General features: G+C 46.6%; 1 protein-coding gene across 1 annotated transcript in view; it reads left to right on the top strand.

The window, feature by feature from the left end:
• The window catches only part of KCNQ3 (potassium voltage-gated channel subfamily Q member 3), a 212,197-nt gene that overhangs the window by 162,748 nt on the left and 26,145 nt on the right, over positions 1-23,304 (top strand). The window contains exons 2-8 of the mRNA XM_061611865.1: positions 6,421-6,511; positions 8,062-8,188; positions 12,532-12,704; positions 15,138-15,290; positions 17,226-17,336; positions 20,012-20,107; positions 22,010-22,104. Of these exons, the coding sequence (XP_061467849.1) occupies positions 6,421-6,511; positions 8,062-8,188; positions 12,532-12,704; positions 15,138-15,290; positions 17,226-17,336; positions 20,012-20,107; positions 22,010-22,104 (846 nt within the window). The remainder of the gene's footprint in view (positions 1-6,420; positions 6,512-8,061; positions 8,189-12,531; positions 12,705-15,137; positions 15,291-17,225; positions 17,337-20,011; positions 20,108-22,009; positions 22,105-23,304) is intronic.

Raw genomic sequence — 23,304 nt, 5'->3', positions numbered from 1 at the left:
GATTAACTGTTTCTGGAAATTCTTCTTGAGGTCAGCATCCCCCCCCTTCCAAGCCCTTGGGATCAATGCTGTGCCATTACATGTAATGTCACTTTGGTGGGGGCTCCTAGAGGGAAAAGGGTGCTTTCCAGGGAGCAACCACTGGGAGCTCTGGAGTGGGCAGTGAGTTTTGTCCCCCAGGATTTCCACTGCCCACCCACACAATCAACCAAGTTGGGGTAGAGGTTGCCTTGGCCCTGTAATGGACAGTCATAATGTGTAGATTGATCATAAGGAGGTCAGAACTATTTTGGGTCTAGATTTTTTAAAAATGTAAACCAGCAGAAATGGGGGTAGGCTAAGCTGAAAGTTAACATTTTAAACATTATTTTAATAACACATATCCCCCCTCCCTACTACACAGACACAGACACACACAAATAAATCCTAAATTCATTTTCCCAATCAAAGCAGACAGAGCTGGAAAACCCCTTTGTGCCTTACATACGTAGGCATTTGCTGCCCCCTTGTGGCCACAGCAAAGCACGTCCTCGTTTCCTTGTGCAAACTGGAGAAGGAGGTTGTCCCCCAACATGTTGCTCCTTTTCCCCCTTTGAATTTATGAGTGACAATTCAGAACAGCTGTTAATGACTGCTGGAGTCCATGCATGAAGAAAGGATGGTGCGACAAGGAATATTTTTACTTGATCTTGATGTCCTCATTGGCACAATTCCACAGCAGGTACTAGACTGAAATTTCAAATAGAGTGAGATCTATAATCTCAGTATATAATGGAATGGGATAATATACCTGAAGGAATGCCTGTTCCCGCATGGACTTGCCTGGGTGTTAAGATTAGCAGGGGAGACCCTGTTGCCAGTGCTACCACCCTCTGTGGTTCAAGGAGTAGTTGCACATGAAAGGGCCTTCTCTGTGGTGGCCCCCAAGTTCTAAAATTATCTCTCTTCCAAGATGTGTCTTGCACCATCATTACATGCTTTTGGAGGATTGGTCAAGATGCATCTCTTTATCCAGGCCTTTGGCTATCCATCTTGGACAGCTCCTTAAAAATTCGGACTAAAACCCAGACCAGATTCACTGTCCTACTGACATCAATGCCACCAGTCTCCACTGATTTTTAATGTAAATTGTGCTTGTTTGGACTGTGATATTTTTGTAACCTGCCTGGGACCATTCATGAAGAGTTGGGCTGTTAAATACAAATAAATGCTAAGCTAAGCTAAGTGAAAATAAAGCTCCATGGCAGTCCTAGAGCCATTATCCCTCTTCAGAAGTGTCCTTCATGTGCAGGCAAATTCATGGAGGACAGAGTGATCCTGTGCCTCCTAGCCCCATCTCTGTCATGTCCCATGCCAACCTTGCCTCCCCCACCCGCAGACATCAGCTGCTCATGCATAGACACCCCTTTGCAGTTGTCTCTGCTTGATGTGTAAGTGTCAGGGGCAAGGGGCTCATGCACATTCCATGCTTCCTGTTAAGGAAATGTGTGAATGGGGCTACTTTGTTCTGCAATCAAGGGCTGTCCTTCAAGATGTTTCCCAGAACATCCCTTGATGACGACTAACACTCCCAAGAGAAATAACAAAATAATTAGGACATCCGCAAAGAGGATAATTTTATTTATTGGTTTCTGAAAAGGGTTGGAGGTGGTAATTTGCACATATTATTTAGTGCTTATCTGGCTGGGCTCTATATACCTGCAGGGTGCATTTCTCCCCATAGGAATCCACATGGGTTTTCAGATCAGCAGGAGAAGCCCTTTCCAGGGTCTTCGCTATTTGGGAAATCAACGTTAGAAGAGATGTAACCGAGTCCTTTTGGTGTGGCTTTAACCTAAAGTAGACTTTGTACATTATTACATAGCAGCTAAGCATGTACAAAGAGCTATGGCCTATCCCAGCTCCCTAGAGTGTTTTTCCAGGATTACATATGTCTGCAAGTTGGTTAATGCATGTCAAAAAATTTACATACTGTATATGCCTTCAAATGAAATTTATTTATTATTTATTTATATTATTTATTTATTTATTTGTTGAATTTCTATACCGCCCGACTAGCATAGCTCTCTGGGCGGTGTACAACAGAGGAATATAAATATACACAGTAAAATCCAATAATTCAGTGCAAGGAACATGTGTGTAGGCATCCACAAATCTAAAATCAGTTAAACATATTTAAAAAACTAAAATAGACTAAAATGCCTGAGAAAAGAGGAAGGTTTTAACTTGGCGCGGAAAAGATAACAACGTCGGCGCCAAGCACACCTCATCAGGAAGACTATTCCACAGTTCAGGGGCCACCACTGAGAAGGCCCTAGTTCTTGTTATCATCCTCCGAGCTTCCCTGTGAGTCGGAACTCGGAGGAGAGCCTTCGATGTGGAACGTAGTGTACGGGCAGGTTCATATCGAGAGAGGCGTTCCAGCAGGTTTTGTGGTCCTGTGCCATATAAGGCTTTATAGGTTAAAACCAGCACTTTAAATCTGGCCTGGAAACATATTGGTAGTCAGTGCAGGCGCGCCAGAACAGGTGTTATATGTTCAGACCGCCTGGTCCTCGTTGTCAGTCTGGCCGCCGCGTTTTGCACAAGCTGCAGCTTCCGAACCGTCTTTAAAGGCAGCCCTACATAGAGCGCATTGCAGTAATCCAATCAAGAGGTTACCAGAGCATGGACAACTGAGGTGACGTCCTCCCTGTCCAGATAGGGACATAGCTGGGCCACCAACCGGAGTTGGTAGAACGCATTCCGTGCCACCGAGGCTACTTGAGCCTCGAGTCACAGGGAAGGATCTAAAAATACTCCCAAACTACAAACCCGCTCCTTCAGGGGGAGTGTAACCCCATCCAGAACAGGGTGGACATCCACCATCTGATCAGAGAAACCTCCCACCAACAGCATCTCAGTCTTGTCTGGATTGAGCCTCAGTTTGTTAGCTCTCATCCAGTCCATTATCGCAGCCAGGCAACGGTTCAGCACATTGACAGCCTCACCTGAAGAAGATGAAAAGGAGAAGTAGAGCTGCGTGTCATCAGCGTACTGATGGCTATGCACTCCAAAACTCCTGATGACTGCACCCAGCAGCTTCATGTAGATGTTAAAAAGCATGGGAGACAAAACTGACCCCTGCGGGACTCCACACTGGAGAGCCCACGGTGTCGAGTAATGTTCCCCCAGCACTACCTTCTGGAGACGACCCGCCAAGTAGGAGCGGAACCACTGTCAAGCTGTACCTCCAACTCCCAACTCCGCGAGCCTCTCCAGGAGGATACCATGGTCGATGGTATCAAAAGCCGCTGAGAGATCAAGGAGAATCAACAGAGTAACACTCCCTCCGTCCCTCTCCTGACATAGGTCATCATACAGGGCGACCAAGGCTGTCTCAGTGCCAAAACCGGGCCTAAAACCCGATTGAAATGGATCTAGATAATCAATTTCATCCAATAGCGCCTGGAGCTGGCCAGCAACCACTCGCTCCAAGATCTTGCCCAGGAATGGAACATTTGCGACTGGTCTATAGCTATTAAGGTTTTCAGGGTCCAATGTGGATTTTTTCAGAAGTGGTCTCACTACCGCCTCTTTCAGACGGCCAGGGACCACTCCCTCTCGTAAAGAGGCATTTATCACTTCCCTGGCCCAGCCGGCTGTTCCAACCCTGCTAGTTTTTATAAGCCAAGAGGGGCAAGGATCTAGAGCAGAAGTGGTCGCACGCACCTGTCCAAGCACCTTGTCCACATCCTCAAGCTGAACCAACAAACTCATCCAATAAAACATGACAAGACTGTGCTCCGGACACCTCATTCGGATCAACTGCTGTAACCTGGGAGTCTAAGTCCCAGCGGATGAATAAGATCTTATTCTGGAAGTGCCCAGCAAACTCATTACAGCGGGCTACTGATGACACTATCAAGTCCTTAGGGCCAGAATGAAGTAGCCCTCGGACAACTCTAAAAAGCTCCGCTGGTCGGCAAAGAGATGACTTAATAGTGGCAGCAAAATATTGTTTTTTCGCCACCCTCACTGCTCCTAAGTACAACTTAGTAGAGGCACTTACCAGTGCATAATTGCATCCGTCAGGAGTTCGCCCCCACCTCCACTCAAGCCGCCTCCTATCTTGCTTCATCGCTCTCAGCTCTGGAGTGTACCATGGAGCTGTATGAGCTCTACACAGGAGAGGACGCGCAGGAGCGATCGTGTCAACAGCCCGGGTCATCTCCGCATTCCACAGTTCAACCAGGGAAATTGTGGGCAGTGGCTCAAAAGGGGCCTTCCTGAACCCAGCCACGGGTTCCTTTCAGAAATGGTGTATGGCTGGTTTAGTTTAGAAATCAAAGTGATATTCATAACATTCTTTTCTATGAATCCAAGAAATGACATAGATTGGTCTATTGCCCCCTATCAATTCATTTTGCTGTGGTCATAAACATTGTGTTTTTAATAGTTTAATGATGTATGACTGTTTGGTTTTAATGATGCTGTTTATGTCAGAATGTCTCGACAAAAGGGGACAGAGATTTTATAACAAATAGTAACTTGTGTGTGTGTGCGTGCAGACGCACACACTTAATAGCCCATAAATGTTTATGTAACGCCATTTAGACTTGGCCTTGGATGCAAAGGAGGAGATGAATGCTGTGTAAATTCATGATGTCAGAGGGCAAGTATTTATTATCAGCAGAATCTAGTGATAGAGCTTATCTTGGGCCATATCATATTGGGCTTGGGGAGGGGTGGATTTGATGTTGCCCTATGGGGGGGAGAACTCTATTCATATAAAAATAGTGTGCCATGGAGAAGGTAAGGCTGAATCTTTCTATCATGCTCTTTTGCAATGTCTTAGAAGTCCCTCCCCGGGGAGTGCGGTGGCAGCATTCTAGCACGTTCTTACAATCCAAAGAAGTGGTGCAGTCTAAGCAAAGCTTTGGGCTATAAACCAGCCCAGAATATGGCATACATGCCTTCAGGGCTGGGCTGGGGAATCTTTTTCAGCTCAAGGGCCGCATTCCCATCTGGGCAACCTCCCAAGGGTCACATGCCAGTGATGGGCGGGGACAGAGGCGAAAGTGGGTGGAGCAAGAAATGTAAATGTAAAGTTGGCTAGTTTCCACACACAAACAATCGCTCCCATCTGCCCTCCATCCAGACAAGCCAGAGGCATGATCAGAGTTCAAGAACGTATTTCAGCTGGGCAAAAACACTCAAGGAGGTGCGAGGCAGGGACAGAGCAGAGTTTAGCCTGGAGAGAGTTCCAAGGGCCAGACAGAGAAGGCTAGGGGCTGCATTCCCACCACTGTTTAGGGAGTCATGAAAACACACAATGCAGCTAGTTGTACGGCAGCCTTGCAAGTATGCTCGCAAATGTTCCTGGCCCTCTAAAACTTTTCAGTCGCCTGTCCCCTTGCATGTGCCCAGTGCTGCAATTCAGCAGCACCCTGAGGGCCTGGCACAGGATGGGCAGGAACTGAGACAACTTCTCCCAGTTCATGAAAAGCTTCCCTGCCCTGCAGCCTGGGAGTGGTTCTTACTTGCCATGGGCAATTGGGGAAGTGGTTCCCTCCACACCCATTGCCGGTACGAAAGAGGTCCATTCCCTTGGGAGCAGAATTGAGCCCCTGGCTTGTGGCAACCTTTTGGGCGATCTTCCAGTTATTCTCTGGGCCAGTCCCTGCACTACCAAATGAAAGACACTACCCTGGGCTCCTACTGGGAGGAAGGCGGGATATAAATCTAATTAATTAATTATTTTTTTGTTGTTATATGCCTTCAAGTCGATTCTGACTTATGGCAATCCTATGAATCAGCAACCTCCAAGAGCATCTGTTATAAACCACCCTGTTCAGATCTTGTAAGTTCAGGTCTGTGGCTTCTTTTATGGAATCAATCCATCTCTTGTTGGGCCTTCCTCTTTTTCTACTCCCTTCTGTTTTTCCCAGCATTATTGTCTTTTCTAGAGAATCAGGTCTTCTCATTATGTGTCTAAAGTAGGATAACCTCAGTTTCATCATTTTAGCTTCTAGTGACAGTTTTGGTTTAATTTGTTATAACAACCAGTTATTTGTCTTTTTCGCAGTCCGCAAAGCTCTCCTCCAACACCACATTTCAAATGAGTGGATTTTTCTCTTATCCGCTTTTTTCACTGTCCAACTTTCACATCCATACATAGAGATTGGGAATACCATGGTCTGAATGATCCTGACTTTAGTGTTCAGTGATCCATCTTTGCATTTGAGGACCTGTTCTAGTTCTCTCATAGCTGCCCTCCCCACTCCTAGCCTTCTTCTGACTTCTTGACTATTGTCTCCATTTTGCTTAATGACTGTGCCAAGGCACCCTACTTTTTCTTCAACAAAATCCTTCGAGGGAACTGCGTATGCCAAGAACCTCTGCCCATGTCCTTCTTCCCTGTTGTATCTCTTGTTCTAGGTTTCTGATCGTCCTGGGGTGCTTGATTTTAGCTGTCCTGACAACATTCAAGGAATATGAAACCGTTTCAGGAAATTGGTTGCTGTTGCTGGTAAGTACAGAAATTTTCCAGGAGTGGACGAAAGGGGAGAGATGGCGGTGGTGAGGACGATGATGTGCCGTTGGTGCAGACGGTGGCAGTTGCAGCTGGGCAGGGTAGAGCAGCATTCCAAAGCCACTCACCCTAGTAGTGGTGCCTTATACGTTTACATAGGCATAAAAGACAGGTCTCTGCTCTCAAGGATCTTACAATATAAAATAGACAATTGAGGGGAGGAGCTGGAAGGGAACAGAGAAAGAGGAAAGGCTAGGGAGCAATTAATGGGAAATAGATGGGAAATGACCCATTCCCTTCAACAATCAAGGAAACTGGAGTTTGCAAATAAGGCAGTCTTTACCTAAACGTGCAATTCTTGCAAATGTCAGTGGCAGAGATGCAGCAGAATGACACACACACCCCTGGCAAGGCTGACAGGGTGGAGACAAAGGCAGAGCAGAGAATCATGCTGAAGCACAATGGACAGCCTCCTCTTAGGACAAGCTCTTGGGTCTCATTGGAGCATTAATAAGGGGAGAACCCAGAGCTCAGTGATGGAACACATGCTTTGAATGCAGAAGGTTCCAGGTTCAATCCCAGGCATCTCCAGTGGAAACGATCAGGTAGCAAGCGACAGGAGAAACCTCTGTGTGAGCCCTTGGAGAGCTGCTGCCAGTCAGAGTAGACTATAATATAGTTCAACCTGATCTAAGTCAGCTTCCTACATTCCTAGTATTTAAGAACATAAGAAGGTGCCTTATAACAAGCCAGACCACTGGTCCATCTAGCTCAGTATTGTCTACTCTGGCTGGCAGCAGCTCTCCAGGGTTTCACACAGGAAGTCTCCCCCAGTCCTACCTGGAGATGCCAGGGATTGAACTTGGGATCTTCTGCACTCTAAGCAGATGCTCTGCCTCTGAGCGGTGGCCCTTAGGTGATTCACTTCTTGTGGCAGACTACGGAGCTCTGGCTCACAGTTTGGAAATTTCCAGTCTAACCTCAGAAGAAAAGAGTGGAAATGGATAAAAAGTGGGACATGAGGGCTCCTGGAATTTTTGGCAATGTTGGGGGCCAAACAAGAGCCTCCAGGGCCTGCCCTTTGCTTTAGAGCAGGGGTGGGGGAACGTTGTGATCCCAGGGGCCACATTCCCCTCTGGACAACTTTCTGAGGGCCACATGGCAGTGGTGGGTGGAGCCAGAGGCAAAAATGAGCAGAGCAACCAATGTAAAATTTACCTTCTGTGCACTAGGCTAGCTTCTTCACACTCACCACCCCCTCTCAGACTCTATCCAGGCAAATCTTCTAGGGAGGATACAGAGCAGAGCTGGTGAGGATTAGGATGTTGTGTGGGCTGGGGAGAGTCCCGCGGGCCCAATGGAGAGGCCTGGAGGGCTGTATTTGACACCCGGGCCTAAGGTCCCCCACCCTGCTTTAGACTAGCTGCTCTCAGCAAAATTCTTCTTCTTCCTGTGATTTCTTTCAAAACCTTAGCCTTGTTGCAACCCAGCGATGTGTCTTTGGTCGCATATGGTTTCTGTGTCACTTGTTTTCCCGTTCTGTGTAGGAAACGTTTGCCATTTTCATCTTTGGAGCAGAGTTTGCCTTAAGGATCTGGGCTGCGGGCTGCTGCTGTCGGTACAAAGGATGGCGGGGGAGGCTGAAGTTTGCCCGGAAACCTTTGTGTATGTTGGGTAAGCACAAACCTTTCCGTTGCAGGGTCCTCTTGCATTGTGTGTTGTTCTTTCTTTGACGACTCCAATAGGGTTGGGGATTGGGTCAAAGAAACCATGCAGGGCAGGTCGTCAGTCCCAAGGCTCATGATGTACCCAACTGGGTTGTCTCCAGCTAAGCTTTACTCACAACGAAAATGGAAATGGACTGCCTTCAAGTCAATCCTGACTTATGGCTACCTTATGAATAGGGTTTTCATGTAAGCGGTATTCAGAGGGGGGTTACCATTGCCTCCCTCTGAGGCTAGTCCTCTCCAGCTGGCTAGGGCCTGCTCAGCTTGCCACAACTGCACAAGCCAGCCCCTTCCTTGTCCGCAACTGCCAGCTGGGGGGCAACTGGGCTCCTTGGGACTATGCAGCTTGCCCACGGCTGCACAGGTGGCAGGGCCCATAACCCCTGAGCCACTCACTGTGGGGGTGATCTTTAGCTGGCCCTTGACACCCATGAGACACGAGCGGGGATTTGAACTCACAGACTCTGGACTCCCAGCCAGGCTCTCCTCCCCACTGTGCTATATCAGCTGTTTACTCACAATAGACCCACTGAAAAGAATGGACCTGAGTAAATCATGTTCATTATTTTCAGTGGGTCTACTCTGAGTACAACCAGCATTGGGGACAACCAATTACTTTATTCTGCATTATTGTTTATTACATTTATGTTCCGCCTTTTCCCCAAAGAGCTCAAGGTGGCATACATGCTTCTCCCGCTCCCCATTTTATCCTCACAGCAACTCTTTGAAGTAGGTTAGGCAGAGAGTCTGTGACTGGCCCAAAGTCACACAGTGAGCATCATGGCTGAGTGGGGATTTGAACCCTGGTCTCCCTAGCTCTAGTCTAACACTGTAGCCACTATGCCACACTGGCTGTCAGTAAATATGGGAACATATTCACATCTCAGTACTTTTTACTTTTTTTTGAAGCTATTAGACAGAAATGATTAATAAATTAGCTCTTTTTTTTAACCACATATCATAGAATAGTAGAGTTGGAAGGGACCTATAAGGCCATCAAGTCCAACCCCTACTCAATGCAGGAATCCAACTAAAAGTGTACCCAACAGGTGGCTCTCCACCTGCCTCCTGAATGCCTCCAGGGCTGGAGAGCCCACCACCTCCTTAGGTAATTAATTCCATTGCCATACCGCTCTAACAGTTAGGAAGTTTTTCCTGATGTTCAGCCCAAATCTGGCTTCCTGCAACTTAATCCCCTCATTCTGTGTCCTGCACTCTGGGATGATCAAGAAGAGACCCTGGCCCTCCTCTGTGTGGCAATCCTTACAAGTAGTCCTTAGTCCGACTTGAAGGGGTTTGTTTGCCGCCCCCCCCCGCTGAATGTACTGGATGTTGGATGCTGAGATCAAGAGGGGGTGTTGTTTTTCAGTCTTGCATATGGACTCTCACTCACACCGGTCTTTGTGCAAGGGTGGGAAGACTCATATCACGAGTTTCCATCTGAAGGTGCACTTTTTGGACTATACAGATGAGAAGCCTTATTGTAACTGAGTTAGTCTCTATGTTATTGTTTAGCTTTCTTGCTTAGTGTTTGGTGTTTTTGATGTTTTATATGTTTTTTGCTTTGTACGTCACTCAGAGTGGCTGGGTAGCCAGCCAGATGAGCGACTAAGAAATCGAATAAATAAATAAATAAATAAATAAGTACTTCAAGAATGCTATCATATCAGGTAGACTTGTCTTATACTCCCATGGTACATTTGGGTCCTCTTCACATGTTACTTGGCAGTGGGGCTGTGGGGACATGTTTAGCCCTGCCCCCAAAGTTGCACAGTTCCTCCTGCCACTGTCATCGCCATAGTCACCATAACGTCTGCAGTGGAAGCATCCCCTTTATGGGTGGGGTTGTAACAGATCCCAATGACTACCCACCTCATGTTTAGCCGTTTAACAGAGAGCCAATTTCCAAGGAGAGCCAAGGGAATGCTGTTTGGATGCCTCTTTTGATGAACTAGCTACCAGTGTGAATCTCACGGGTATGTCTGGAGACTGCCAAGTCTTGAGTCTTACCTTGGCGCCTGAGGTGGGAAAACCACCAGCTCAACCTGGTCTTGTTGTCAGGCTTGAGTTCTTGACTGAGATAGTCACCGAGTCACCCAATGGTCTTTGTATGTGCTGGGGGACAATGAGAAGGGTTTAAAGATAAATGACCAGATGATGAATCACCCACATGTGTGTCAGTGCTCGGTAAATTCGCCTGCTCTACGAATAAGATATGGGACTTATAGAGAGAAGGGAAATGAATTATGTTTGGACTGTTGGCTTTGAATCCCTCCTTACTCTTGACCTTTTTGATCCATCCTGTTTTATTTAATATACAATAAAATATGGTTGTTTTTAAAAATAATATAGAATCATAGAATAGTAGAGTTGGAAGGGGCCTGTAAGGCCATCAAGTCCAACCCCCTGCGCAATGCAGGAATCCAAGTCAAAGCATTCTCAACAGATGGCTATCCAGCTGCTTCTTGAATGCCTCCAGTGTTGGAGAGCCCCCTACCTCTTTAGGTAATTGATTCCATTGTCGTATGGTTCTAACAGTTAGGAGGTTTTTCCTGATGTCCAGTCGAAATCTGGCTTTCTGCAGCTTCAGCCCATTATTCTGTGTCCTGCACTCTGGAACGATTGAGAAGAGATCCCAGCCCTCCTCTATGTGACAACCTTTCATGTACTTGAAGAGTGCTATCATGTCTCCCCTCAGTCTTCTCTTCTCCAGGCTAAATGCCCAGTTCTTTCAGTCTCTCCTCATAGGGCTTTGTTTCCAGTCTCCTGATCATCGTTGTTGCCCTCCTCTGAACCCCTTCCAGTTTGTCTGCATCCTCCTTGAAGTGCGGAGACTAAAGACTATAAGGCTAAAACAAAAAGATGACCCTTTGTATAATTGTCTAGGCAACACTCTTCTCTGTGAAGATAACTTTTGGGCCTGGATCCCTAGAAGCCCCTTACTTCCCACTTTGCAGGGAAAAATCTATCACACGGGTAGGAGGCCTTGGTGTCTGACAGAGCTTCCCATGTGACCAAGATTGCTGGGCCAATCAGGGCTCTGTGTCACATTGAGAACATTCACGCGCAAAGAAGGCTTATGTTCTTATGAGGCTCCATGCTGAATAAGTTGTGGCAATCCTTTTTTCGATGCCTCCTAAAAACTTTTTTTGTTTAGTCAAGCCTATGCAGACACATCATTTTATTCTGTGCATTTGCTTTGTTTTGTTTCAATGGTGGATTTTAATCTGTGTTTTGATAACTGATTGCAAAAGATGCATATCAGTCAAACCTGCATAAAATGTGTTTATTAGGAGACATGTTCACTGAATTGAAATGGGGATTTTTTTAAAAAAAAAGTGCTTCAGAAAGGTGGAGAACTAAATTTAAGATTGGAAACATGAGAAGCTGGGAGAACTGAAAGTGACAGATTTGTCCATCCCTCCCCCACCCCTCAGTTGCCCCTTTCACGACCTTCAACTCATCTGTGTGAAGCAGAGAGCCTTTTGTCACTGTGGAGGTTCTTTGTGCTTGGAAGCCCACCTTGCACAGTCGCCTTCGACAAGAACGGCAATGTGGGAGGGGAGGGGAGAGTTAGCATGCTCATCCCCAAGGCCCCCTCGTGTGTTTCATTATCCACACTTGTAATGCCAGAAGAAGGCTTAAGGGTATGTCTTTTTACACCTGTCTCCACTTGGTGGATCTTGAGATTCTAGTAAAACACAAAGAAGATCCTGCAAGCCTCCAGCCTGCCCCTCCCTATTTTAGTTGTTGTTGTTGGGGTTGTTGTTGGGGTTTATGGGATAAAACAATTATGTGGTTCTATCTCTAGCAGACTAAACTTGGCAAAAACGGAATGAGCGATAACCAGCTCCAGCTCCACCCTCTCACAGTCTAGCAGAATAAAAGAAACGAGCTTTCTCCAGTTAAGTATCTAAAATTAATTTGCTCACAACCTCTTCATGTCTACAGAGGTACAGGCACAGCTTAGGAAATCAGAAGGAAGAAATGTAGGTTCTTTAGTCCATAGTTTTCAGCTTCTGACAAGCAGCCTCACGCTTGCCTGGTCATGTGGTCATGCAGGATTCAAAAAAGGCAACACAACAGAGGGCCGAAACAATAATGAAACAGGAAACTACATCACAGGAAACTATATTTATCCTGAATCTGGCCAGAGACGGCAGTTCTCCCTTAAACTGTACATGTACAACCCTGCCCTTGTGGTAGCATGTGAGTTTGCCTGTTTCCAATTGTCTCCCATTTTGGCGTAAGATCTTCTTCTCCCCCCCTTTTTTTATTTTTGCTTCACAGATATCTTTGTACTGATCGCCTCTGTGCCGGTAGTGGCTGTTGGCAACCAAGGCAATGTCCTGGCTACATCACTGAGAAGCCTGCGTTTCCTTCAGATCCTGCGGATGTTGCGGATGGACAGGAGAGGAGGCACCTGGAAACTTCTGGGATCTGCCATTTGTGCGCACAGCAAAGTAAGCAAGGCCTGAAGGCTAGGGCAGGAAAATGGGGGTGCACAACCATGTACAGCATTGCATCCACGGTAGCAGTGCTATTGGTCCAGGCAGAAGTAAATGATGCCAGACCAAAACCCCGTCCGCACTCTACATTTAAAGCAGTGTCATGTCACATTAAACAGGCATGACGTCCCCAAAAGAATCCTGCAAACTGTAGTTTGAGAAGGGTGCTGAGAGTTGTTAGGAAGCCCCTATTCACACCACACAGAGTGGTTTAATAATCAATCCTTCTTCCCAGCGAACTCTGGGAATTGTAGCTCTGTGATGGGAAATATGGGGTTTCCTAACAAATCTCTGTACGCACAAAAAACTACAATTCCCAGTGTTCTTTGGGGGAAGCCATGGCAGTTTAAAGTAGCACAATATTGCTTTAAAGCTATAATGCAGATGGGGCTTGAAAATAGAAGGCTTCAAATGACTTGGAACCAGGTTACTTAAGGGATCACTTCACCCCATATATCCCTGCCTGGCAACTGCACTTCCCAGATGGGGCACTGCTGAGAGTATTGCATCCTCCAGAAATACACTTAGTTTGTACAAGAAACTGAGGTTTTAGTATTGCAACTCCAGCCCTCTGGAATCAGTTACCAGCTGAAATTAGACAGGCTCCCAGCATCTTGAAAAGAGGTGGCTGCTGGAGATATTTTTGTTTGAGAAGGCTTTCACTGAGGCATGACGCGGTCATTTTAGGAATATGTTGATTGTACATATAGTTTTGTTGTTCTTATTTATTTACTTAACGGAATATGAAATGAAATGAAATCTTTATTGCTCAGAGCCATGGGCTACCACAATTCATCACATGTATTATTATTTATCATTTATTAAATTTCTATACCGCCCCATAGCCGAAGCTCTCTGGGCGGTTTACAACATAAAAATCAATATACAATTTATAGTATACAATTCATATTGGTACAATTAAAAGGAAAACAATGCATCACATTTTAAAGAAACATAAGTAAACAATAAATCTCAACAATATACATAACATAAGAGAATAAACAAGACAAACAAAACATAGCAATTATAACAATATCTACATATTCTCCAATGTCCCGTTGTGCTTCTGCCCACCAAGCCCCATCTTCCATAACCAACAGCACTATAAACATTTCTTCCATTGTCTCCTTTCTCCAAAACAACCCCAAGACGACGCCAAGTGTGGCGCTAAGTTCGCACTTAGCGACGCACTTGGCGTGACGGTGAGGCGCGCGCCAAGGCTCTGCCTCCGGCAGCTCTTCCCCTTCATATACCTGGAGCAGAAGACACAAAATGAAGGCAGGGTAGGTAAGTGGCAACAGCTGCAGCAGCACCCAGAGTCCTTCCAAACACACACACGTATAAATAATGAAATATGCATACTGCTTAATTGTAAAAACCTCTGCGTGGTTTATTTATTTTATTAATTAAACAAAATTTGTGTGCCGTCACTGCACATTCTATAATAAAAAAACCCCTTCAATTTAATAATGTTCATATAGCTGCATACATTCCTAACAAACTCTAAAAAGCAAGGAGACTGGCTATGGTGCATTTGCCAGGGGCGCGGGAGACCACACCTCCTCTCTGGTCTACAAATGTGTAAAAAATGCAAAGACAATTTGGGTTGGTCTTCCACAGTCCCATCCACTTCCTGTGTAGCTTGGAAGAATTGGGTAACGTGCCTGTGAGCATATGGTGAGTGCTGGCAACATTTGCAATCAGCCCAAATAACAGAATCAAGGTATGTGCTGTGCTGGTTATGTTTTAGGAGGGAGGAAGCAACAACACAAAGACAACCACAGCACATTTGCAAATCCAAATACAATTTGGGTGGGTCTTGCACAGTACAGTCTACTTTGTGTCCTACATGTCTCGATTCTGTGCATGTACAATAAAACCTCTAAGCAGTCTACAAAGAATATACAGCGTGCATTAAGATCGTCAGTAAAAACCAACATTAAACACAAGTTATAAAAAGCAAATGGTTGTAGTCAACCAAGTCTTACTTAGAGTAGACCCATTGACAGTAAAGAACCTAAGGCAGACATGCCTGTTAACTTCAATAGGTATACTCTGAGTAGGACTAGCATTGAATACCACCCATAATGAATAAAATCCACAGTTAAAACTTTTACACTCTGAACTAAAATTCCTGATTAAAATACACGTTGTTGTATTGTTCTTAGAGTTTGTAGAAATGGTTTTAATTGAGTTTAGAATTTGTATTTTTCGAATTTTATCTTGTTATACACTGCTGTGAAACAGTTTGAAAATCTGCAATACAAACCAAAGCAAACCAAAATAATGGCTGTGAGTCATGGACTAGGAACTCCCTGGTCTGAGGCCAGCACCTGTCCCAGTCAGGGACGTTACTTTTGCTTTACGGACAGTATGCTTCCCTCTTAGGAACTCATCACGGCCTGGTACATCGGGTTCCTGACCCTCATCCTCTCCTCGTTCCTGGTTTACCTGGTGGAGAAAGATGTGCCTGAAAAGGACGAGGATGGGAAGGAGAGGAAAGAGTTTGAAACTTATGCCGATGCCCTTTGGTGGGGACTGGTCAGTATCCACAGTGATTTTGCTGATTGAGGTTGGTTCGGGGTGATTCGTCTGGATATTCTGGAATCTTCTGAGATTTATGATTTTAATGGTGGCTGTTATTCACTTTGGGTTGCAAAAGAGGGGTACAAAAGGAAGGAAAGAAGGGGAAAACTTGCAGCATCCAATTTCAGTCTCCTAAAACGGGGCTGGTCAACTGTTTGTCAGTCGAGGGCCACAGTCCCTCAGGAACAACCTGCTGGGAGCCGCATACTGGCAGTGTGTGGAGTGAGAGCTAGAGGTGGGTGGAGCCAGAGAGACAAAAATGATCTAGATTAACTAATCAGGAGTAAAGACGCCACTTCAATTTCACCATGGCTACCTAGATTAGAATTCCCAGTTCTGTGTGGGTCTACTCAGAAGTAAGGTACACTGGAGCCCTGTTCAGGCATTTGATCTCCTTGCATGGAAGCAATCGTGTAAGGAGAAGCAGGTCACGTGTACACACTTTAGAGCCCTCCACCAGTCTGAAGGTGAAAGAAGGAGGGGGACTGCTTTGCTCGTGGAGATGGCCTGCACAGTTTAGCATTCTGCACGGTCAGGATTTTAAATTTTTTGGGAGCTTTCACAAGTAGCGGAGGCTGTCTGCTGAAGACCTTTATACCTGTGGGGGGCTCTAAGCAGAGGTGGTTAACCCTGTGTTTGGGGGCCTGATGTGGCCCTCCAAGCAATTTTTCTGGGCCCCCAATCCCACCAAATTGGGCAGTGGCAGCAAGACTTTTTTTTTTTGGTAAGTAGACACACCCCTGCCCAGCACCCTGATGGGGATGCAAATCATCCCCTCCACAGTCATCAGATCAATCATTTAATAAGCAGGGCGGGGTGATAAGCCCCCTCACCTCAGCTGACCTGCATGTGTGTGCATATTGTGTGCATGTGACAGCGTGGGTGGCCACAGCCACTTTTGATCACACTGATTTCAGGCATGTGGATTGGCAAAGGGTAAATGCAGCCCTCAAGCCAAAAAGAGATGCCACCCCTTCTCTAAAGTACATAGCAATGACACAATGGAAGGGGAAGGACTTGGAAGCACCCCCATCCCGACACTTCTCCACACATGTTTGCTTACAGACAAGGAGATCAAAAGTCTGAATAGGTTCTCAAGGAGAAGGGCTGTAGCTGTCAGTGGCGGAGCATCTGCATTGCATGCAGAAGGTCTCAAATTCAATCCCCCGGCGTCTCCAGTTCGGGTTAGGAGAGACCCTGACCATATATCCTGGGAATCCAGTGCCAGTCATTGCAGATTACCCTGAGCTAGATAGGGCAATGATCTGACTCATTGTAAGGCGGCTTCCTGTGTTCCTAAGTAAGTATACAGAAGGAATTTTAGTACACTAGACCAGTACAGCTACTGTCCTGATATGCAAGTGAAAGTAATTTCTTTCTGACTTTAGTGTCACACAGGAACAGACAGCAGAAGCCAACCAATGTGTTCTCAGACAGCTGAGGGGAAAACGTCTCCCTAAGCCACCCAATCAGGAAAAAAAGGGTTAAAATTATTTTTGTTTTTAAAAATGAAATAAAATACTTGTTCTGAAACTACATAGAAAAAGGGGGAAATGCTTAAAAAAACCAAGAGAGAGAAGGAAGGAAGGAAGGAATTCTGATGGGAAGGAAGAATTGGGGAGCTTTGGGAGTGTCAGGGGCCACATAAAACAAGGCCGGGGGCCACTAGCAGCCCGAAGGTACACATTGCAAAATGTGTTTCCTGCAACATCTGCTAAATGAATTGAACATGTTATTGGACAAGCATGGAGGGAATATTAAAGCAAAATCCAAAGTGACGAGACGAAGTGATTATGAGTGGCATTATGGAGGCGGAAAGTACAAGAAATCATTCGTCTTGCCCATTTGCTTTGTCTTTCTTACAGACTGTCCCAAATATTCTCCCCACAGATTACGCTAGCAACCATTGGCTACGGCGACAAGACCCCCAAAACGTGGGAGGGGCGCCTGATAGCAGCAACATTCTCTCTCATTGGCGTTTCATTTTTTGCTCTTCCGGCCGTAAGTTCTGTCAATGACCCCTTGGGAGATGATGGGGTGGGGTGGGGAGTAGTTAGGACTGGGGGACAGTCATCTTCCTGTTCGCCCTGAAAGGGGGTGAAGCTTTTTGAGTGTTCCAATCAAACACTTCCCCCCCCCAAAACCCCAACCTCTTCTTCCTTCCCCTGTGGGTAGGGAGAGACAACAAAGGTAGGTGCTTCCAGTTTCTGACAGAGTGCTGTTTCCTACCAGAAACTGGGACTACAAGGGAAAGTGATGCTCATTTGGGATTTGGAGTACCTGCCATTGCCCCATTCCCCACCCCTCCCCGCTGCCCCAAGATACATTTTGGAGCCCTGGGGCAGGAATAGGGTGAAGAAGAGGGGTACAAACAAAATTGCAGCAGCTGATTTGATTCTGCCTGAAAGAATTTGAGTAGGGATACTTACCTATGTCAGCATTCTGTCTCAGATTCTTGTGAATCCCCTAGATTGGGATGGGGAACCTTTGGCCCTCTAGATGTCTGTGTGTTTGCTTGTTTATTGAATTTATATCCTGCCCTTCCTTCCAAAAGAGCCCAGGGCAGCAAACAACCCAGTGATAAAATAATAAAAACATCTTGAAAACAATTCCAGTACAGATGCAGACTGGGAAAGATCTCAGCTTTAAAAGGTTTGTTGGAAGAGGAAGGTCTTCAATAAGCACTGAAAACACAACAGACATTTGTGTCTGATATTTAAGGGGAGGGAATTCCAAAGGGTCGGTGCCACAATACTAAAGGCCCAATTCCTATGTTGTGCAGAACGGACCTTCTGATGAGATGGCATCTGCAGAAGGCCCTCACCTGCAGAGCGCAGTGATCAACTGGGTACATGAAGGGTGAGGAAACCTTTCGGGTATCCAGGTCCCAAGCTGTATAGGGCTTTATACACCAAAACCAGCACCTGAACTTAGCCTGGTAGTTAATTTCTAGAACCTGGTTTTGGTGTAAAAAGCCCAGATGTTACTGAACTACAACTCCCATCAGCCCCTGCAAGCATGAGCAATGGCCAGGAATTAGGGGAGCTGTAGTCCAGCAACCTGCCCTAGATAAGTTGTGGGACTGGATTCAATCCCTCTTCAGCTACAACATTCACAGAGTAGCCTTGATTGGTTATTATCCTTCAGAACAGAGTTGATGTAATAGTCCTGTGCTCACGGACCTGAGCTCCTTAAATGTCATAGAATCATAGAATAGTAGAGTTGGAAGGGGCCTATAAGGCCATCAAGTCCAACCCCCTGCTCAATGCAGGCATCCAAATCAAAGCATTTCCGACAGATGGCTGTCCAGCTGCCTTTTGAATGCTTCCAGTGTCGGAGAGCCCACTACCTCTTTAGGTAATTGATTCCATTGTCATATGGCTCTAAGAGTTAGGAAGTCATCTAGAAGCTTTGAAACAGAGGACCCAATCCTTATCTCCCTCATGGATCAAGTTTGACAAGTGGGTGGGGCAGCCCACCTGTCAATCATATAGCATCACAGTTGCATCCCGTGACCTGTTTTTGCCCGTGCTGATGATCAACAGATTGTTGGGGCTTGCATAGCTCAATGCGTGATGCATTGCAAGCCCCAACAATCAGTTTCTTTTCCACTCCTTTGGCCTCACTTACATTGAACGTGCCCCCAATAAAGATGTACACATTCCATTAGGTGCCAACACTGGACACCAACCCACCCATCTGTTCTGAACAGAGAAGAGGTGCAAAGTGTTTTTCTCTGTGAGTGAGTGTGGTAGTGGCGGCTGTAGATGCCTCCCCCCCCGTTGATGGGGAGGGGGCATGCCTGCACCGTTTTGTGGTGCTGTCTCTTTTTCTGCTCTTTTCTACGTGGCAGCCACTCTGTCATGCCACACATCCACAGCAGGCAAATGTGCTACCTCTCCATAAAAGGTTGGCAACCCCCGAGACAGAACAGTTTTCCTCTGTGCAAAGGACAACTCCGAGTGTAAGCAGAATGAGAGAACTTCAGAACTTCACCAGCGTGCAGCTCGGTGGTGACAGCAGGCCACAAGCTCTGACTGAAGCACCCTTTTCACCTGTGTGAGATGGAGTCTTCGCCTAGGCTCACCCCACAGGAGGATGCCAGCAAGGGTTGCAAGGTCATGACCAGCGAAGACTGGTCCATTAGGCTGGTCCACCATCCACATTCTGCCCTCAGCCAGCCCCCACCCGCCTGCTTTCTTACTAACAACCAGCTGAGGGGATGGCCCTAGCTGTCAGCTTCCTCTTCTGTAGTGTCCCAGTGTTGCCCCTTGCGGAACTCAGCAGAGAGGAGAATGGGAACACAAGCTAGAACTAGTTGGCTCTGCCTGTGCTTGGCTCTGGTCCACCCTCTGTGGGCCTCTATGCCTTCCCGTCCACCAGTCCCAGTGGGCATCAGCCACCACTCTTCATGACTTTCTAGCTCTGGAAAGGAACATCGAGCCTGAGCCAAAAGCTTCAATGCACCACCCTTGACTTCTCCATCTCTCCCCATCTAGGACAAACCTGGCTTCTGCTTTCCAACAGTTCCCTACACAATTCCGCCTCCCGTTTGCTCTTGGTCTGACATTTTTGTTTTCAGCAAAATTATATATATATATATGAACGTAATTGTGATTAACCAAACAGAGGTTTTTATTATATATATGTAAATGTGTGCTCAACTTTGCTTTCAGGGCATTTTGGGTTCAGGATTGGCTCTGAAAGTGCAGGAGCAACATCGCCAGAAACACTTTGAGAAAAGGAGAAAGCCTGCGGCAGAACTCATACAGGTTTGGATTCATCACATGCGCTTTGAAGGGCACACGGCTTCCACCTCCTTGAAGGCCACGGGAGGTGCCTGCTTTCAGGTCTCCTGGCAGAGGCGTCACAGAGGACTGGCTGGCACGTCACATATTTCTTTTCACGCTGCAGCCTACCAGCAGCCCTTCCAACGTAAACGAAACAAAAACAAAAGAACAAAAAGTCAGTCTGGACTGCACGTTCTCCAGTGAGAACTTTTTGGCAAATTTGGGGGAAGGGGGGCAGAAGAGAGATATTGCCTTCCCTCTTTTGCATTTTTGGGTGCTTTGCTGAATTTGGGGTCTTGTTGAATTTGGGGAGGGGGGCAGGAACAAAACTCACCAGTACCCTTCCTGGCTCTTGGTGAGCACCATATTTTGGGAGAAGGGTCGCACTTTAGCAGCAGAGCATCTGCTTTGGATGCAGAAGGTTCAGTCCTTGGCATCGGTAGGTAGGGCTGGGAAAGACCCCTGAGTGAAACCCTGGAGAGACACTGCCAGCCAGTGTGAACAACACCAACTAGATGGAACAATCATTGAAATTGAATTGAAACTTTATTTTTACCCCACCCTTTTTCCAAACTGGAACTCAGGGCGGCTTACAAATAAAACTACGTGTAGTTAAAAACATAGAAAAACATACAATTAAAATGCAATTAAACTATGTACAACCTTAAAACCATAAAAGGCACTTACAAATCTAAAAACAATTTAAAATAATACAGATAATAATATAAAACAATAAAACGAGCCTTGTAAAGCCCAATCCTAAACACCTTCTATCCCAAAAGCCTGTCAGAATAAAAAAGTCTTTACTTGCCGATGGAAGGATGGCAAGGAGGGGGCAATTCGTGCCTCCCTAGGAAGGGAGTTTCAGAACTTAGGAGCAGCCACCAAGAAGGCCCTATCTTGCGTCCCGACCAATCGCACTTGCGAGGGTGTTGGGACTGAGAGAAGGGCCTCTCCTGAAGATCTCAGGGCCCGGGCAGGCTCGTATAGGGAGATACGGTCTGACAGATAGCCTGGACCTGGGCCGTACAGGGCTTTAAAGGTCAAAACCAGCACTTTGAATTGTGACCGGAAACAAACTGGCAGCCAGTGGAGCTGTTGTAACAAGGGAGTTGTATGTTCCCTGTAACCAGCCCCTGTTAATACTCTGGCTGCAGCTCTTTGTACCAGTTTAAGTTTCCGAACAGTCTTCAAAGGCAGACCCACATAGAGCGCGTTACAGTAGTCTAAACGGGATGTAACTAAGGCATACATCACCATAGTCAAATCAGGCATTTCCAGGAACGGGCGCAGCTGGCGCACTAGTCTTAAATGGGCAAAGGCACTCCTGGCCACGGCCAAGACCTGGGCCTGCAAGTTCAGAGCAGAGTCCAGGAGCACACCCAAACTGCGAACCTGTGTCTTCAGGGGGAGTGTAACCCCATCCAGCACAGGCTGAATCCCTATTCCCTGATCTGCCCTTCGACTGACCAGGAGCACCTCCGTCTTGTCTGGATTTAGTTTCAATTTGAGAGTCATCTGACTCTGTTTGAGGCAGCTTCCTGGGTTCCTATCCTGTTCCCCAGAATTCCATGGAATGATGCTGCATTGTAATCTCCGAGTCTGACAAAGCCCCCTATTTCTGTCCTACCGGCCACCAAACAGCCCTAACATCTCAGATGGCTTTGCTTCATAGGGGGAGGGGCCATTCTGATGAGCCTAAAGAGGCAGGGCAGAGAACCATCAGCATCTTCCTTCTCATTTCATGCACCAAAGCCATCCTGCCTGTTAGATGGAATTCTGCAACAGCATTCATCCACCCATTGCGTTTGCTTGTAGGCACAGCGTATACCTAAATATTTTGCTTCTCCTTCTGACCATGTCACCCTTCTTGCGTCCCTTTAGGCTGCCTGGAGGTACTATGCTACTAATCCTAACAGGATGGACCTCGTTGCCACCTGGAGGTTTTATGAATCGGTTGTATCGTTCCCATATTTCAGGCAAGTTTGCTCTTTGAGAAATCACCAGTTTAATGCATAGCCCATTTGAAAGCTGTGACCGCTTACCCAGAGGGAACATGACAGCAGTGGTGGCTGGTGGCTCCATGTCAACAGGGCAGTGGAATCTGCTCTGGGTTTTAGCCTGATTTTTTTAGGAGCTGTCCAAGGTGCTGAACTAGGTTTAGACACCTTGGACAGCTCCTGGAAAGTCTGAACTGAAATGAAAACCCAGAGCAGATCCCACTGCCCCATTCACATGGAGCCACTAGTTGCCACTGCATGAGAGGAAAGCAATATTTATTTATTTATTTATTTATTTATTTATTTATTAGTCGCCCATCTGGCTGGTTGTCCAGCCACTCTGGGCGACGTACAAGATAAAACAATACATTAAAACATTAAAATTTAAAACCATAACAGTAAGAAACCTAACCCACCCCAAAAGCCTGCCTGAAGAGCCAGGTCTTCAAGGCCCGGCGGAAGCTCATCATAGAAGGGGCATGGCGGAGATCATTTGGGAGAGAGTTCCACAGAGTGGGGGCCGCTATTGAAAAAGCCCTCTCTCTAGTCCTCACCAGTCTAGCTGTTTTAACCGGTGGGATCAAGAGAAGGTCTTCTGAGGCTGATCTTGTTGAGCGGCATCCCTGACGATGCTGGAGGCGCTCCTTCAGATAGACTGGGCTAAAACCGTGTAGGGTTTTAAAGGTCAAAAACAACACCTTGAATTGGGCCCGGTAAACAACCAGTAGCCAGTGCCAATATGAAAGGGTCGGGCTTAATTGGGAGCAGGTGGAAAACACACACACACAGGATGGGAAACCTCAGACCCAGAAGCCAAGTATGTCCCTCCAGACCTCTCTGTTTTGCCCTTGGAACTCCTTGAGTGCTTTTGCCTGGCTGGAATGTGTCCTCAAACTGTGGTCATGCCTCTTTTTTTGCCTGGAAGGAGAGTGGAGAAATCTGTGGGGTGTGTGCATATATGTAGAAACACTGACTTTTGTTGGACTCCAACTCCCGTCTTGGAGTCCATCAGCATCTGCAGGGCCTTAGGGTTCCCCATCGCTGTGACAAACAAGTGTACCACCCAATATGTCCCTGGAGAAGCAAATGTAGGCTTCTTATTGGTCAGGTGGCACAGCTTTCAAAACACCTTGGTGTGGCTTAGCAGCCCCTGCTTGAAGCCAAGCACCTGACATTTCC

This window comes from Rhineura floridana, chromosome 1 (genome assembly GCF_030035675.1).
Source record: "Rhineura floridana isolate rRhiFlo1 chromosome 1, rRhiFlo1.hap2, whole genome shotgun sequence".
Classification (NCBI taxonomy): domain Eukaryota; kingdom Metazoa; phylum Chordata; class Lepidosauria; order Squamata; family Rhineuridae; genus Rhineura; species Rhineura floridana.
This window is presented reverse-complemented; position numbering and strand designations above follow the sequence as displayed.